Source organism: Cupressus sempervirens, chromosome 5 (assembly GCF_028749045.1).
Source record: "Cupressus sempervirens isolate cs-2001-9-10 chromosome 5, ASM2874904v1, whole genome shotgun sequence".
Lineage (NCBI taxonomy): Eukaryota > Viridiplantae > Streptophyta > Pinopsida > Cupressales > Cupressaceae > Cupressus > Cupressus sempervirens.
Genome location: NC_143122.1, coordinates 773,118,732 through 773,138,203, shown reverse-complemented (window position 1 = coordinate 773,138,203; position 19,472 = coordinate 773,118,732). Strand labels below are relative to the sequence as shown.

General features: G+C 36.3%; 1 protein-coding gene across 1 annotated transcript in view; it reads left to right on the top strand.

Moving 5' to 3' along the window:
- Positions 1 to 7,215: 7,215 nt before the first annotated feature.
- The window catches only part of LOC149558212 (protein ACCELERATED CELL DEATH 6-like), a 156,925-nt gene continuing 144,668 nt past the window's right edge, over positions 7,216 to 19,472 (top strand). The window contains exons 1-3 of the mRNA XM_089786104.1: positions 7,216 to 7,728; positions 7,826 to 7,927; positions 8,018 to 8,424. Coding sequence (XP_089642230.1) covers positions 7,236 to 7,728; positions 7,826 to 7,927; positions 8,018 to 8,424 — 1,002 coding nt within the window. The 5' untranslated portion in view covers positions 7,216 to 7,235. The remainder of the gene's footprint in view (positions 7,729 to 7,825; positions 7,928 to 8,017; positions 8,425 to 19,472) is intronic.

Below are 19,472 nucleotides of genomic sequence, written 5' to 3'. Positions count from 1 at the left end.
GGAGATGAGGGATCTTGACATGGAGCTTTCAGGCGAGTGGATGAAAATCTCATTTCCCTCTTCTTGTGCGCGGATTGCAATGAAGAGCAGCCATGGAAGGAAGACGAAGTAGTAGTAGGGGCCCAATGGAGTGCACTTTACTTTCAATGTCACCCATATTTTGCTTTGCATTTTCTCCATGGCTGAATTTTGCAATCCATTGAAAATTAATCTCTTCATCAGAATGAATTCAGAGAGTTTTGAATTATGCACTGGAATTCAATTTCTCCATCTTCTATTTGAGACCCTCTCAATCTCAATAACAATACTGAGAACAATCTATAGACACTACGAATTGAGGCTTCCTTTTTTTGAAATTGGCTACAAATGAAAATTGTACACCACCATTTTAGCACAATTTCCGCATTCATTGGTATTGCATGTAACTGTCCAATGAGGTGATTTCTTTATTCCTATGAATGAACAATTTTTGTGAGTCAGATTTGTAACAATAAAGATATATAATTATTATTTTTATTAATAATATTAATTTGAACAGCCAGTTGCACGTCAATTTTTTTTAAAAGCTGCAAAAATTTACATTGATTTTTGCTCCCACTGTAGGAAAGCCTCTCGGCTTAATTATATAACAAGTAACTCTAGACAATATTTTGTAAGTGTGTGAATTTCCACTAGAATATTAGTGGGATGGGATGGGCGTGCTAATTATTGTTAGTTGGACAGCTGTTATTTCTGACCTGAAAATAGCAGCACTATTTATGGGTAGCTTGGACAGCTGTTTGTCCTTATCTATGAATAGCGGTTGTATTTATGGGTGGTTTGGACAACTGTTTGTCCACTTGCCAAAAATTAGTAAATGGTTATTATTTACTAATTTTAGTGATTCCTTTTGGACTCTTTGCAACCAATTCTATTATTGGCTGTCGAGTTGTCTTAATCTTAGCCGTTGGTTAGATTTAATCTCGGTCGTTGGTTTACCAATAGGAGTAGTATAGAAAGGGGTCATTGGGTCATTTGGATGTGAAGAAGCTTTTGTGAAGCAGTTTGTAGTGTTAGCAAACAGTCTTGGAGTGTTAGCAAGGGCACAGTGTTAGCGTGGGGATAGCAGTGGGGAATATCAGCGGGAGAAATTAGGAGATTGTCGGAGTTCTGCCAGTGAGAGGCAAAGAATTTTGTATCTCTTGATTTGCTGAAGTTTAATATAATTCCTCATCTGTAGAACTGGTTTTCCCTTAGGGGTTTTTCCAGGGACAATTTGTCCGAAAATATTGTGTTCATTGTGTTGCGCATTTCTTTCCGTATTTTATAAGTGAAGTTGCAGTTGTGTTATTCTTCGATATTAGCTGGGAATTTATTTTCAGCAGTTTAATAATCATTTGTGATAGGAGATTAATAATCAGTGACTGCAATAGTTTGATTTTTCACATGGTATCAGAGCATTGTTAAGGATAGAAGAGTTTTGCCCTAGGAAAGAAATTTTGATCTCTTTAGATTTATTATTGCTTTAAACCCTTGAGATGGCTTCAGCTAGTTTGAGAGATCAGGATAGATTGGATGGTGCCTCAAATTTTGGTGTCTGGAAGGCCAAAATTTCTTTATTGTTGGAAGAGAATGGTATCAAGGATTATGCTACCAGTGGTGTACCTGTACCAACGGATGCAACACAGCTTGCAGCATATAGGAAGGACAATGGCAAAGCGAGGAGGATTATCCTTGATGGTGTCAAGGATCATATTGTTCCACATATCTCGGAGCTAGATACAACAAAGAAGATGTGGGATGCCATTCTAAATCTGTACCAGAATGCTACCACTAACAAAAAGTTGATTCTCAAAGAGAAGCTAAAGAATACCTGGATGAATCAGGGAGAAGACGTCACAAGTTACTTCACTAGGCTTAGACTTGTCAAGGATGAGTTAGCAGCTATTGGAGATAGCCCTAGTGATGATGAGCTAGTGAGAATAGCCCTAAATGGGTTTAATAAACATTGGAGTGTCTTTGTTCAAGTTGTCAGTGGACGAGATACTTTACCGAGTTGGGATCGACTATGGATTGATTTCACTAAGGAGGATTTTAGACTAAGTCTTGTCAATGGGGCCAACAAGAGTTAGAAAAATGAGGTGGAACAAGAGAACGTTTCCCTAGCGGGTAAAGGGAAAGAAAAGAAGGAATCTAGCAAAGGATCAAATTCACAAAGTGAAATGAAGAAGAAGGACCTTTGTAAGGTCAAGTGCTTTGGATGTCACGAGTTTGGCCACTATGTCAGTGATTGCCCAGAGAGGAAAAAGGGTAAGAAGCAGGTGGCAGATTCAGCAAGTGTAGAAGAACTCTCCAGCAGAATGAAAGATGAGTTTACACTCATAGCTTGTATGGTTAGCTCAACCTCACAGTGTGTTTGGTATATAGATAGTGGGGCGTCATTTCAAATGACAGGAGTTAGAGAGTACTTCTCCAGTTACAAGGAGGAGGACACCAACATCCAAATTTCTATGGGAAACTTGTCCAAACTCAATCCTGTTGGGAAAGGGACTGTTCAGTTTCAGAGGGAGAATGGAAAGATAATTCCTCTTCATGATGTGTTATATGTGCCAGGCTTAGGTATGAATTTGATTTCTGTATCTGTTCTTCAGGATAGGGGGTATAATGTACTCTTTAGAGGGACACATGTGTTGATTAAGCACAAGGATTGGAAATCACCCATAACTATTGGAGTTAGGAGTGGTTGCCTTTATAGATTGCAGTTTGATACTCCTAAGGCACTTATGAGCAACAATAATCCTAGAGATCTTGGAGAGATATGGCATAGGAGGTTGGGCCATATTCATCATGGAGCACTTAGATTGCTTCGTGAGACCGTGACAGGTGTTCCAGAGGTGAGCACAGAGCATGACGATGTATGTAAGGGATGTGTGTTGGGGAAGTTTGTGAAAGCTTCTTTTCCAAGGAGTGACACCAGATCTAAGGGTGTTCTTGATCTAGTACATTCAGATGTTTGTGGACTAATGTCAACGAAATCTCTTAGAGGATATGAGTACTATGTTACTTTTATTGATGACTTCTCTAGAAAGACCTGGATATACTTCTTGAAGACTAAAGATGAGGTTTTCAGTCAATTCCAAGAGTTCAAGGCTCTTGTGGAGAACTCGACAGGAAAGAAGATAAAGGTTCTTCAGTCAGACAATGGAGGCGAGTACAAAGGAAATGTCTTCCAGGAGTTCTGCACCAGAGAAGGAATCAAGAGAGAATGGACTGTTCCTTACAATCCACAACAGAATGGAGTTGCTGAGAGGAAGAACCATTCTATATCGGAGGCAGCAAGAGCTATGCTACATGACCAGGACATGCCCCGTTACTTATGGGCAGAGGTGTGTAATACAACAGTCTACATTCAGAATAGAGTTCCACACAAGGTGCTAGGCAAGATGACACCAGAGGAGGCTTTCACAGGGAAGAAGACAGATGTTAGTCACTTCAGGATATTCGAGAGTTTGGCATATTGTCATATTCTTGGAGATACACGTACAAAGTTAGATCAAACTACAGAGAGGGGGTACTTTGTTGGGTACAATGAGACCTCAAAGGCATACAGAATTTTCATTTCAGGGACTAAAAGAGTTATTGTCAGACGGGATGTCAAGTTCATGGAGGACAAGGCATTCAAGAGATCCAGAGATTTGCCAATAGATGATCAGAGTGAGCAGCCAACAGAAGCTCCAAGACCAAGTCAAGGGCATCAAAGCTCAAGTACAGTTACCAGTACGAGTGTAGACTCAGTTAGTGAAGATTCACATAGTATGGAGCAACAGGTGCAACAAGAATTGCATCTGAAAGACTTAGAGGTTGACATTTCATCCTCTACAGTTGGCAGCAGGAACCATGTGGTTCCAGATATACAAAGGGATACTCAGGAGTTTGTGGGAGCTCCTAGGAAGAGTACTAGACAGCGAAGACAACCAACCAAGTTCAACGACTATGTGGCATTAGTTAGTCAGTTGGTAGATAGTGAGCCTTCTACCTATTAGGAAGCTCCAAAACATCAGGTATGGCAAGATGCTATAGTTGAGGAATATTCTTCAATAATGCAGAATGATGTGTCGGAGGTAGTACCTAGACCAACAGATAGGGTTGTAGTTGGATCACGCTGGATCTATAAGATAAAGCACGGTGCAGATAGTAGCATCAAGAAATACAAGGCTAGGTTTGTGGCAAAGGGGTTCTCTCAGAAGGAGGGAATAGACTATGAGAAGACATTTGCTCCAGTTGCCAAGTATACTTCTATACAAGCTGTAATCTCACTTGCAGCACAGATGGGATGGCAGATCCATCAAATGGATGTCAAGACAGTATTCCTCAATGGTGAGTTGAAGGAGGAGGTATACATAGAACAACCAGAAGGCTTTGTAGCACACAGCAAAGAGACCCACGTGTGCAGATTGAAGAAAGCATTGTACGGACTCAAGCAGGCTCCTAGAGCGTGGTATGAGCGCATTGATACATACTTGCAGAAAATGGGCTTTGTGAAGAGTGAAGCAGATGCTAACCTCTACTACTTGATGGTTAGGGGTGAGATTCTCATTCTTTTTCTTTATGTGGATGACCTATTTCTTACAGGTTCACTAGGGCTCATAGTGGATTGCAAGAGAAACCTTGCAGAAGAGTTCGAGATGAAGGATTTAGGACTTATGCACTACTTTCTAGGCATGGAAGTGTGGCAGACAGATGGGGAGATTTTCCTTGGTCAAGGGAAATATTGCATTAAAATCCTAAAGAAATTCGGGATGGAGGATTGCAAAGCCATGTCTACACCCATGATCACGAATTGGAGGAAGGTAGATACATCTAAGGAGAAAGATGTAGATCCCACTTTATATAGACAGTTGATTGGTTCACTTATGTATTTGGTCAACACTAGACCAGATATAGCATTTGCAGTAAACTCTCTTAGTCAGTTCATGGTTGAACCAAAGAGAATGCATTGGATAGCAGCTAAGCATGTGCTACGTTACTTGTGTGGTACAGTTGAGTATGGGATCAGATATGTTCGAGGTGAAGGTATCAGGTTGATAGGCTATACTGTTGCAGATTGGGCAGGAAGTACAACAGACAAAAGGAGCACTTCAGGGTGCTGTTTCAGCTTGGGATCAGGAGTTGTATCTTGGTTCAGCAGGAAGCAGAAGTCTGTGGCTCTAAGTTCAGCAGAAGCAGAATACATAGCAGCTAGCATGGCGACATGTGAAGCTATATGGCTTCGGAAGTTGTTAGTAGCCTTGTTTGGTCAGAAGGTTGAGACTACTGTGATACATTGTGACAATCAGAGTTGCATCAAGTTGTCTAAAAATCCAGTGTTTCATGATAGGTCTAAACATATAGATATCAGATATCACTTCATCAGAGATTGTGTACAAAGGGGAGTTGTTCGACTACAATACATACCTACAGATGAGTAGGTAGCAGACATTCTGACAAAGGCTTTGGGAAAGGCCAAATTTATCTTCTTCAGAGATAAGATGGGTGTCATGCAGAACAACTTCCTCGCTAAGAGGGAGTGTTAATTATTGTTAGTTGGACAGCTGTTATTTCTGACCCGAAAATAGCAGCACTATTTATGGGTAGCTTGGATAGCTATTCGTCCTTATCTATGAATAGCGGTTGTATTTATGGGTGGTTTGGATAGCTGTTTGTCCACTTGCCAAAAATTAGTAAATGGTTATTATTTACTAATTTTAGTGATTCCTTTTGGACACTTTGCAACCAATTCTATTATTGGCTGTCGAGTTGTCTTAATCTCAGCCGTTGGTTAGATTTAATCTCGGTCGTTGGTTTACCAACAGGAGTAGTATAGAAAGGGGTCATTGGGTCATTTGGATGTGAAGAAGCTTTTGTGAAGCAGTTTGCAGTGTTAGCAAACAGTCTTGCAGTGTTAGCAAGGGCGCAGTGTTAGCGTGGGGATAGCAGTGGGGAATATCAATGGGAGAAATTAGGAGGTTGTTGGAGTTCTGCCAGTGAGAGGCAAGGAATTTTGTATCTCTTGATTTGCTGAAGTTTAATATAATTTCTCATCTGTAGAACTGGTTTTCTCTTAGGGGTTTTTCCAGGGATAATTTGTCCGAAAATATTGTGTTCATTGTGTTGCGCATTTCTTTCCGTATTTTATAAGTGAAGTTGCAGTTGTGTTATTCTTCGATATTAGCTGAGAATTTATTTTCAGCAATTTAATAATCATTTGTGATAGGAGATTAATAATCAGTGATTGCAATAGTTTGATTTTTCACAGGGCGACCTCGTGATCCTCATGTTTCACCTATGATTGCATCTTTCATTCTAAAAGAGAAGTAGGTAGTTGTTCTCTGAACACAAATCAGACGCTACTACATGTGCTATGTTCATTGGCACTGGTCTTATCATACGAACCTTTTGTCTGCGTCATCGATCAGTTTTGGAGTTTAGCTTAAAAGTCTCTCCGTAGCTTCATCCATGTCAACATGTGCTCTCTGTTCGGGTCATTATTGACATTGATGACCCGATATTCGGGATAGGTAATCTGATTCTATTCCGACTGGTTATGGGAAGAGGTGTAGATGATATTTAACATGTCTGTTATCAGATTTTAGTGCCGTTTGGGGACTGGGAAAATCACTTGTGCGATCAGATTTAAAGCCGTGGTTGACATGCCTAGGCTTCTCTATTTTTTTCTCCATTATTAGCACTTTCATTTGACCACTGACATTGAGATGAGTGAAATCTCGCTGCAAACAAATCAAATTTATTTCTCCTAACAACGTGGAAAATCGTAACGGGACGCTATCTTCGAAATCACAGCTTCCAACAGAACTTTCGCGCTTCCATACTTCATAATTATTCTACCGACACAGAGGCTTAATGATTCCAAAAAGTCGGTGAGAATATTCTTACCGACTGTGGACATTTCCTAATCAATTTTAAGAGATGCTTATCGACTTTAGATCCTCTGAAATGTTCCCAACTTTACCGATTATTTAACATTTACTGAAATTAACTTTGTTATTTTTACCGACTGTGGACATTTCCTAATCAATTTTAGAGATGCTTATTGACTTTACAACCTCTAAAATGTTCCCACCTTTACCGATTATTTAACACTTATTGAAATTAACTTTGACTATTTAACACTTGATCTAGAAGTTAAGCTTAGTGTGATGTTCCTTCTTCGCTAAATTTAAGCCTCCTTGTGGGCGAGCAAAAGAAAAGATAATAAAATGAATAAGGAGCTCTTTCTTGCTCTGAAAGCTGGAGATGACACCAAATTTAAACAGTTAGACAGGCAAGTTCTGCTTGAAGTTACTTTCGAGAGAGATACTCCTTTGCATATTGCTGCAAGGGAAGGCCATCGGCCTATTGTTCAATGGATTCTTTCTGAGAAATGTTGTAAGGTTGCAAGGGAAGGCCACCGGCCTTTTGTTGAATGGATTCTTTCAAAGAAATATTGTATGGCTGCAGCGAAGAACAATGATGACAATACTCCACTGCATGAAGCTGCTAAACGCAATAACTTAGATCTAGTCAAAGATCTCCTTCAACACAGGAAACAATCTGCCTACTGTTACAATAAGTTCGGGGAAACAGCCATGGAAATAGCTTGCAAGTATGGTCATGTAGAAACAGTCAAACTCTTGTGTGAAGCCAAGGAATATATTGACACAATGGAGATGCAGCAGTGTCTTAGACTGGCAGGTTACATGGGGTATTCAGGTCAGTTCGCACTGTTTTCTTTGTGTGTTGTAGTAAATGTTATATTTGTAGATTGTCTCCCAAGTACCTAACTATGGCCAATGTGAATATGAGACAGATATAGTGACAGCGATACTTGATAAATCAAAAGTCCCTTTGTACTCAAATTCTTGTCATCGGTTACTTGGCTTTCCTAGCGGTTTACTTGTTGGAGATGAAGGTAAATTTATACATCATTTGCACATATTGAATTATACTTTTTTGTACTATACATAAATATATTGATTTTAGGTAATGTAAATGTGAGCAGATGAAGCTAGTATTGAAAATAGAAGGGCAACACCAAGTCTGCTTGCAGCCGTCCATGGAGGAAATCTTGAGACTGTAAAGGCGGCGCTAAAGTTTGATTCAAGCCATCAGGATTTAATGACCAAAAAAGATGAGTTTGGAATGTGCGCAATTCATGTAGCAGCCATCAAAGACCATTGGGACATAATAGAAGAATTTATATCGACGTGGCCAGATTGTGTTGAAATCCGGTGTTCAGATGATAAGACAATTTTACATATTGCCGTGGAATATGATAAATTTGCGGTGGTGCAAAATTTACTGGCATATAAAGATGCAGAAAAAGTTGCGCAATTAGTGAGCCACGATGAGGATTGCTTTCACAATACAGTACTACATTTGGCAGCGGAAAAAGGAGTCGATCCCCAGGTTTGACAGCTTCACCTTCCCTATATTTCTGCTTCTTGCTACTTACCCTTTGTTAATTAAAAGGTTTACTATTGAAAAAACGTTGACAACCACATATATTTATTTAATGTTTAATTAGCGCATATCTCATTCTTTGCGGAAAATGAAAAATCTGACTCTTTTAGTCCTTGATCATCTAACGTTTCATGGATTAACTGCAATCAACTCAAAACAATGTAAGAGCCTAACACGCTTATTTGTTGTTTTCTTTCAGTCGATATAATCAAATTGATACCCACATTAAGCCTTATAGCCTTATATATCTATTTATGTATAATTTGAAGTTCTCAATTTGCTGTACTTGTCTAACAATGTGTATAAGAGCCTGAGGGCTTTAAGAGGGGATAAAGAAGAGGGGTATTGTGACCAGGCTTGGAATTTGGCGGTCACTCTGTGTCATTTGTAATTTTTTATATAGGGTAGGTTATGTTAATAAATTTTATTTTATTTTTTATATGAGTATGAATTTGTGTATATATATATATATATTTCATTAATTTTTAAAAAAATTATATTTTTTTAAAATAATATAAAATTCTAGAAAGTATTTATAAATTAATAATATATGTCAACTTAAGAAAGTATTCTATGGAGGTTTAGATTTGGGAGGCAACCCATTGATTTAAGAACCCGGTATAGACCCACTCATCCTTGAAACCTGTTGGGCTTAGAGCCAAGCAATGGGGGACATCCATGTTGTCAATCCCTTATGGTGTTGGAGCCTTGCGCTTAGCAGGACTTGATCTCTGGTGGGCACTTTGTGAGTCATTCAATTTCACTAGTAGACAAAGGGTCCATTGACGTTTCTAAGTTTTTATTTTTTGCATACTAATATTTTAAATTGTAAATCTATTTAACAGACTATGTTTTAAAAATATTTTTCATATAATTGTTTTTGACAATTTATTGACAAACTTAAGTATCATATTGATAGTTTTATCAAAAATTAACTTGTCAATCGATACGATCCTAAATAAAAGTTCTACTATTGTTGTTGATGGACTCCTCTTATCCTTAAACTTAGTAAGCACAATTATTTATTTATTTATTTATTTTTTTGTGTTTGGAGAAACTATGAATCTTATTGTTAGCCCTTGGAATTTTGTTAATTGGTGGCCAAAATCCCAAAAACCCTACAAGAGTCGAGTCGATTTGATGTCATAAAATGGACGGTGTAGTCCCATCGGTCATTAATTGAATCTTGGAGGGAATGTATCTCACAAGGGAGAGTTCTTATAGGGCGAAGAAGATTTGCTAGATGGTTGTGCCTCGAAGTATCTATGTTAATGCAGTAGAAATTGAACTTGGGTTTCTATTTCCAGGCTTTTTATGTGAAAGATGTCAGGTATCCATATTATTTATTTCCTATTCTGAGATCATCTGAGTGGTTCCCCATTTTATTGAAATATGTAGAATAGCATTTTCTTATCTTCGCTTGAATCTAAACATGTTTTATATGTGTTTTCTAGGGATAATGAGCCTAATTGTAGGAGAAAATTATAAGGTAGCCTATTTGTATAAATGCTAATTAAGAAATAATGATTCATTTGAATGTTTTATTTTAATTGATAGTGGTATGTAAAATGTAGCTTAAGTCAGTGTTTTCCTTCAAAGAGTAGGGCTCGTTAGAAAGGATAAATAAAAAATATTCAAAGATAGTTTTGTCTAGTTAGGGCATATTGCAATAAATCAGGAGAAAGCATTGGATTTTTTATGGTTATTGCAATTAACCAATTGGACCTTTTCAAAGTCTATTTAGGGATGTTTGATTTTTCTTCACTCTATAGGGTAATAGAGAGTAATTATAGCTTTAGTTATAACCTTTTACATTTATAATGTTCATATTATTTTAAATTTTAAATTGTTTACTAAATTTATGAATATGTCTAGTACTAGTAGATTGTGAAGTTGGATCTAATGTGGTTCCAATATTTAAATCTTCAAGGTATACAAACTATCTTCAAAGCGGTGCTAATTGGCATATTTCTACTAGACAATTAGCAGTCACATTTGATTGGAAATTCTTTGGTAGCTTGAGTTATATTTTCATGAGATGGTTATATCCATGTGATTGGAGATAATTATGCTATGGAGGACTCTTGATTCAACTATTGACATTATACGTGTTCTATTGAGAGATTATGCTTTTTGGAGTATGTGGTCTTCCTTTGTGTAGATGTTAGTTTTTTTTCTAGAATATGAAAATGTGTATTGGGAGTTTCCAATAGTCGTACTAAGTATATTAGTCATTGGGTTGTGTGGTCTTCCCTTTTGAAGATGTTAGGCTATGTTATCATATTGTATCTTAGGTTATGCACATGTGGTCTTCCTCTGCAAAGATGTAGCGTATGTTATCATGTTGTATCCTAGGTTATTCAAATGTGCACTAGGAGTTTTCAATGGTGGTACTAAGCACATTGGTTATTGAGCCAGAGAGCTTTATGATGATGAATTGTTTATGATTTATTCTTACCATGGATTAATCACAAAGACATGGATCAGGCTAGCATTCTCTTAATATTAGAGAGTGTTTGATAAAATGGTTTTTTCTTTTGAGGGTTCAATAATAAGACTAGGAATCTTAAACATGGTGATGGATGCAAGTTCATTTTGGATATAGAGGTGATTGCTTTCATAGAGATTTTGCTGGAAATATTATGAAAGGCTAAGTTACTGAGAGGGGAGGAGTAAATCAGTAACAGATAAAACTTTTAACATCAATTACCAATTAATCCTTCACATATATTCTAATCTAATTGCATGCATGAGAAACTGAAAAATATGAAAACATACATAACACTTTAACACACAAAATTTGGTGACCTAGAAACCTTCCAAATAGAAAGTAAAACAGGGGTGGGGATGATACCTAGAAGCTTTAGTATTGGAGTATAAAGTTGGCTGGTTAAGGCTTACATTGATCACTTCTGATGATCTACCCTGTTAGGATCAATAAGAACTTCTAGGTCCACCTTGTTAAAGGATTTGCAAACATACAATAAAATATGCACTCGGTAAAGAGATTTACACAAGACTGTTAGATCTACCTTGTTAAGGATTTCACTGATCCAGCTATTAGGATGAAGTAGTAGCTGATCTTTGATCTGCAACTAGGTTTTCTGAATGAGATTCCTCTGAGTGTGCAAATTACCTTACTATGATTGATGAATCTTTGTTGCTCCTTATACTGCTATAGCCTTTGTAATTCACTCTTCTTCTTTTCTCTAATTACATCTCACATTGTTTGCATATATTTAGACTTTGGATGTGATACAATACATTACATATATACCAATCTAATTACACGATTATAAAGTTGGCCATAATACAAGTTTACACAAATATTACAAAGTTGGCTCAAACAGTAGGAACTCAAGTTCTAAAGACTGACTTGATGAAGTTCTAATACTTGGCATCCACTATCAATGCTTGGCATCATCATGCACTCGGTAGACATAGAAGCTCATTCCATACTCATCACTTCCAAGTAGTCTTGAACTTATTCTGCACTGGTGACTTGGTGAATATTGTAAAACTCGACATAAAAACTAAATCACTTGATTCATACTGCATAGCTCAGTCAATGTTTTCACTCTAAGCTCAGTATAAACTAAATCACTTGGTTAACACTGAGTGCCTCAATCAACACTAGATTTACATCACATCAACTGCAAACTCAGTAAGCATTGCACAACTTGGTTTGCAGTGGTAAAATCGACATACACTAGGATGCTCAGTTTACATTGGTGATCATTGTCATAGTGGTAACTACTCGACACAACTGAAATATGTCCAAAGGACTTGGTAGCAACTGTAGAACTTGGTAACTACTGAAATTCTTGATTAACATTGTTAACTAAACACTTATTAGTCAAAAATGAATTCAAAAATTTCCTAAATACCTTCATCCATCACCTTGTGATTCCAACTCGGTAGAGTATACTATTTTTGAGATGTTTCAAAATTGGTTTTATAAGAGATATATTTTTGTACATGGTAATTATCCTCCATATAATATACAATATACTGTACATATGATGTGTACATCTAAATACATCTTCTTTCCTTCACAATCTTCTCTTTTACAATCTTCTTCCCCTACCTTCTTACATCATTCTCCCCCATTTTCTTTACATTTTTTTTACATCTTCTCCCCCTTTTTTGATATTAATGCCAAAGATTTATTCTATATATTTACATAGTAATTCCAAAATGAGACAAGATCCCTAAATATACCTTAAGGATAATGGTCAAAGTCTTGTCCCAATTCTCTTGCAAGAACTTGCATGTGTGCAATGCAATCTACACTTCGGCTAACAATTCAATCATGTGGTCTACAATGGAGAAGTTATTATCATGGATGAGCATTTTAGAATGTACAATATGCTTCTGTAGTGCATCCATATTTGGGAGAATCATATTTTGAATATCTATCAATGTAGATATGATTCTTGCCTCTACTCTGAGCAATTCTACCTACATATCTATCAAAAATATGATCTTATTAAAATGAGCAGAGCTTGAACTTGGGTCAAGCAACAATTTTTGTGCACTTGCCTTAAGATCCTCATCAATCTTAGACAAGTTTTCTTTAATTTCCTTTGTAAAATTTGAAGTATCACATAGTTTACCAAAAAGTAAAGTTACACTTGTGCAAGAGGTTTCCAGAGAGCCCAAAATAGTAGATAATTCTACTTGGTAAGTGGCAATTTGTTGAACAATGAGCCCAAACACTTTATTTTCAATTTTTTTCTTGACTTTCTGCAATAACTTGTCTTTTCCATCTAACTCTTTGTTATACTTATGGACTGCCTCTTCCAACTGATACAAAATTGGTTGAGAATTATCAACCTCTATGCCAAGTGCCTCTGCTATAATATTCTTGGCATCCTCAATGATCTTAAATTCTTTGTCTCTTTCCTCTATTATCCTTTGCTGCTTGGATTTCTTTTGGAGTAATTCTCCAAAGGTCTGCATTTGATCAAGATTTATCTTGGAAATATCCCAATTAGGAATCAAAATTTCCTCATCAAGATCTACATCCTCCTCCTTTTCTTTACCTTTACCAAAAAAAATGGTGCTCAGTTGAGGCTTGGTCTCAACTATCTTTGCACTTAATGCTTGTGTACTAGGAATGGAAACAATTATAGAAATTGTAGGAATTATAGAAATTGTAGGACTCACTAGAAAAATTGATACTACACTCATTGAAATACTAGTAGTACATATACCTTGTGTATCCAAAACTAATGTAGATGGAAGAGCCTACAGCTTGGTAGATGAAGTGTTTGACACTTCAGTAAATGTAGTGTTGAGCAGGACCGGTGGAAAGATTGATTAAGTGCTTGTGTTTTCAATGGAGGTCACAATCAATCTTACTGAGGCTATCTCTAGGCTTGATGTTATCAATATTTTTCTAGGAGAATGAGGAAGTGAGGCCATGACTGCTACAACAATGTTTACTAGGTTAGTCTCCTCTATATCTTGTGCATCTTCCTCAGTAGCTTCCTACCCCTATTCCTTTTCATCATCTATGTTGTCAAAATGAGTTACCTCTTCATCATCTTTCTCTTCATGATCATCTTCATCGTCATCCATGTCAGTTTTGGAAGAAGATATACATTCTTCCATGTGTTTGTGGCATTCTTCACAACATGCTCTATGTCTTTCAACAATACAATATAGGTGTTGAATCTTCAGGTTAATTTCTCTTCATTCTTCTTCAAAGATTTTTTTCACCTCCTTGTCAATTAAGCTTGGCATAAGTTGCCTCAGGGTTTGCTCATAGATATCTTTAGCAGTTTGCTTAGAAAAATCCCATCTTGGCTTAACTTTATCCATAAAAACACTCTAAATCTGAAGTGCAAGCTGATTAGGTGAGTATTTCCACTTACCCATCTTGTCTATGACCAAGTATTCAATCTTCTTTTGCTCTTCTTTAGTCCTAGTTTCATATTTTAGTGTTTTGAAATTGGTTATGCTGGTCCGTAACTCCAAATATTTCAATCTTTCTTGGAAGGTGGGTGGAGGTTTTCTGAAAATTATGTCTCCTCCTTCCTTGTTTGATTTCTTCCTTGAATCCCTTCTAGTGAATACTGCAGTGGATGGCTTGGTAGGTTTGGTAATGATTACCTTACCCTTCTTCTTCAGTGGCTCTTCTTCCTCTAAATTTTCTTCATCCTCTGCTTCTTCATCTTCACCTTTGCCCTTGGTTAACAAGAGAGTGGAACTTGTTTTCAACTTGGCAATCCTTTTTTTTCCTTTGTTAACCACCTGAGGGAGCTTAATCTCTAGTTCTATCCTAGCCTTAGCCTCATCATATGTGCCAAAATAGGCTGCCTTTGGATCAACTGGTTCATTAATTAATGCTTCAATTATATCCTTTGTTTCATCTATATTGACCTCATATCCTAGAGGTATTACCCATGCAATTCTAGGCCTAACTACCTAAATGTATACTTTGTCACTATCTACCATGAAACAAATATCATCTTTATAATCCTCAACTAGTTTTCTTGGAATTTGGTATTTGTTATTCATTTTCTGCTTGAATGCATCAAATTAATTATCCATAATACTTGCATAATTTTCTCCCATTTCAACAATGCACTCATTAATTTGATAAAGCACTAGCACATCTTTTCTCCGAACAATAGTACCTTTTGATGCAAAGAATTTCTTAACATAGAAGAATAAACATGTCAAGAGTGAATTGAACCTACATGGATTGTTCTTTGAGGTCCTTATTCTTTCCATGTTCTTGTTGAATTGGTTAAACGGTAACTCGACAAGGTCAAGAGAGAGGTTATTCTTGACTTCCTTGTATGTTAACTCAACTACTTTACACAATACACTATTCAATCTTCTTAAACTATAGATTTTGTGGAAAATGTCATGAATGCAAAAATTTAATTCCATCTCAGTCACACTATTTATTTTCATACCCTTTCCATCCCACTCGGCATGGGTCTTCTTCTCTAGTTCAACCTGACTTAGGGTTTTAGTCGTTTTTGCCTTTGCTAGCATTGGAAGACCAATGATCTTGTAGATCATCTTCTTGGTTATCAAAATTGGTTGTTCCAACCACAACTCACCATTGTGCACATGATTAAGGATAAACCTTATCCATTTTACTTGGAAATCTTGTGGCAAGTGAGGAATATGAGTTAAACCTTTTGTCTCGAGATGTTGATGTTCAAGTTTTAACACATCATCAATGCATAACTCCTTCAAACTTTCATCCATTTCTAGTGTACTGATATCTTGTATAGCACATTTGAAATGAGAACATATATTATTAACTAACAGTAACTTGGGAGGGATTTGAGACTATGCTCCACATGGATCTAGGGTTTCTACAACTACAAGAGTCAACTTGAAATCTAGTACCTTCCATTCCACTCCTTGAACTAACATGTTTGAACCTCTTTTCAATTTTCTGTTGTTGGATGCCATCTTCATTTGGTAGGGTTTGAGAGAATATGAAAACTTTTGGTAACAATTCATTCAAATCACTTGAATGCTCTAAAGATCACTTCACGCAAATAGATCACAAAAATTTGTGGTGAGAAATGACTTCATTTTCACCCTTTTATGAAAATTTTCCATAAATGTTTGGTACAAATGTTTGTCCAAGTTAACAAACATTCATCCACTTCCTTTTATTGAAAGCTCGACAAAGTCTTCATGACTCAATAACCACACATGCTTCAGTTATTCTCGACCTTGCTCGGTAGAGTCTACAACCCAACCTTGCTTGGTGAGACAATAACCCAACTTTACTCGATAGTCATTCCTATCTTTTACTTGGTGATCCCCTTTGCATCTTGAGTGCTAATTTGGATCTTCTATCCTGCTAACTAGAATTGGTATATGATGTCTTCTTTAGTATCCCAATTCTAGTTCTCCTTTGAGAGATCAAGTGGAAAAGGTGGAGTCACCCAATTCTTGAGTGACTTGTTCATCAAAACTTGGATTTCCATTTTTGGTAGATTTTGGCACCAATTGTTGTCTCATTTTTTTTCTAATCTTATCAGCTTTTTCCTTCTTTTCATGTTCAATTCTTCCATTTTTCATGTAGTTCTTGGCAAGATGACCAAATTTAGTACAAATAAAACATCTTTTAGTAGTATCCATTTTTCTCATATGATGCTTTACACAATTCATTCCAATGTGTCCAAATTCTCCACAGTAATGAAATCTGCACCAAGTTATATACTCCCAACATAATATAGCTTTCACAATCTATTCTATTGGATTCAGTATGTTCCTTTTGCATTCTGATGACTTATGCCCATGTTTGTTGTATTTGTGACATTTTCCTTCAAACTTGGGTTTCTCTTTGCATTCACTAGCTCTATGACCATGCTCATTGCAATTGTAACACTTTCCATTGAATTTTCTTTTTTCATTGCTCCAACATTTTTTTGATGTATGACCTATCTTTCCACATTAATTGCAAGTAGGTCTTTAATTCTTTTGAGCTCCTTGTTTGGATGATTCACCTTCTTCTATATATACAATTCTTGCTTTTCCTTTCTATCTATAATGAATTTTCTTATTCAACTAATTCATGTATGCTTGGGACTTCATCATCCTTTCATTGGTTTATTTTTCAGTGTTTAGATCATTCTACAATCTTTCATTTTGTGCTCTTAGATTCATGATTTCTTCATTTGCATTGGTTAGCTGATTGATGAAGTTAGCTTGCTGAAGGGATAGATGTTGAATCTTATTATCTTTTCCTTCTATTTCTTTTTTAATTTTTCTTTTCTCTTCCATAACTTCACATAGCCTTACTAACTGAATTTCTTTCTCTTTTCTTAGTTTTCTTACTTCTTCATGTAGTGAACCATTCTTTTCTAAGAGTTCTTTGATTGCTTCATTGTCTTCATCTGGGTTGCTTACTTAATGAAGCTCTTCAATTCTTTTTTCAATGTAGAGATGATTATTTATTTGAATTGCAAGATCTTTTCTTCTTTTTAGGGATTGAGAGAGTTTCTCATTTTCTTTCTTGATTTGGGCAATAGCCATTTCCAAATCTATCTTCTCATTGTCAATAGCCTTGTGAAGTCTGAATATCTCCATGGCCTTTCATCTTTGCTCAAGCTATTAAAATTTTCTCTAAGAACCACAAAAGCTCTGATACCAATTATTGGAAACATTATGAAAGGCTAAGTTACTATGAGGGGAGGGGTGAATTAGTAATAGATAACAATTTTAACATCAATTACCAACTAATCCTTCACATATATTCTGATCTAATTGCATGCATGAGAAATTGAAAATATGAAAGCATACATAACACTTTGACACACATGATTTGGTGACCCAAAGAACTTCCAAATAGAAAGTTAAACTAGGGTGGGGATGATACGCACAAGCTTTAGTACGGTAGTATAAAGTTGGTCGATTAAGGCTTACATTGATCACTTCTAATGATCTACCATGTTAGGAGCAGTTCCAAATAGAAAGTAAAACTGGGGTGGGGATAATACACACAAGCTTTAGTACTTTGGTATAAAGTTGGTCGGTTAAGGCTTACATTGATCACTTCTAATGATCTGCCCTGTTAGGATCAATAAGGACTACTAGGTCCACCTTGTTAAAGGATTTTCAAACATACAATAAAGTATGCACTCAATAAAGAGATTTACACAAGATTGTTAGGTCTAACTTGTTAAAGGATTTGACTGATCCACTTTTTAGGATGAAGTAGTAGCTGATCTTTGATCGGCAACTACATTTTCTCAATGTGATTCCTTTGAGTGTATAAATCATCTTACTGTGATAGATGAATCTTTGCTACTCATACTATTGTAGCCTTTGTAATTCACTCTTCTACTTTTCTTTGATTACATCTCACATTGTTTGCATATATTCACACTTTGGATGTGATATAATACATTACATTTATACCGATCCAATTACACAATTACAAAGTCAACCATAATACAAGTTTACACAAATATTACAAAGTCAACTCAAACTATAGGAACTCAGGTTCTAAAGACTGACTCGGTAAGGTTCTAGTACTTGGCATCCACTGTCAATGCTCCACATCATCATGCACTTGGTAGACATAGAAGCTTAGTCCATATTGATCACTTCCAAGTAGTCTTGAACACAGTTTACACTGGTGACTTAGTGAATATTGTGAAACTTGACATATAAATTGAATCTTGATTCATATTGCATAGCTCGGTCAATGCTTTCACTATGAGCTCAATATAAACTGAGCCACTCGGTTAACACTGAGTGGTTCGATCAACACTGGATTCACATCACATCAACTATGAACTTGGTAAGCACTGTACAACTTGGTTTGCTTTGGTAAACTTGGCATACACTAGGATGCTAGGTTTACAGTACTAATCATTGTCATAGTGCTAACTACTCAACACAAAGTGAAATCTATCCAAAGGACTCAGTAGCAACTTTAGAACTCAGTAACAACTAAAATGCTTGATTGACACTGTTAACTATACAATAAGCTTAGTATATACTTACAATATAAATAAGTGTATGCCACTAATAAAAACCTTGACTATAATGTCAATAGATTTGGTGTGACATAATTTATCCTAGATAAGATAAATTTATTAATGTCCAATGAGAGACCACAAAGGCCTTTGGGACTGAAAACCATACAAAATAAGAGACTACAAGTAGCAATGGCACCAAATAGTGCTACAAAAATAAAGAAAATAGGAAAAACAAGAGAACCAAGAAGCAAGGAGCACTGGAATGAGGCAAGGGCTAAGGGTCCATCCTCAAAAGAAAGGAGCCATAATATTTGCACTTGCCACTCCTGGTCTACTCAACAATTTTATCTTCTATTAGGATATATATTATATGTTATAAAGAAACCAAAATGGTGGCTAACCTAGAATAGAAAAGAAAAGTAAAAAATTAGTCAATAGTCACTACCAGCTTATTAACCAATCCCCTTGGAATTAATATCAAGAACCCCCAAACTAAGATGTTTTAAAATTTACTACAGCTAATAT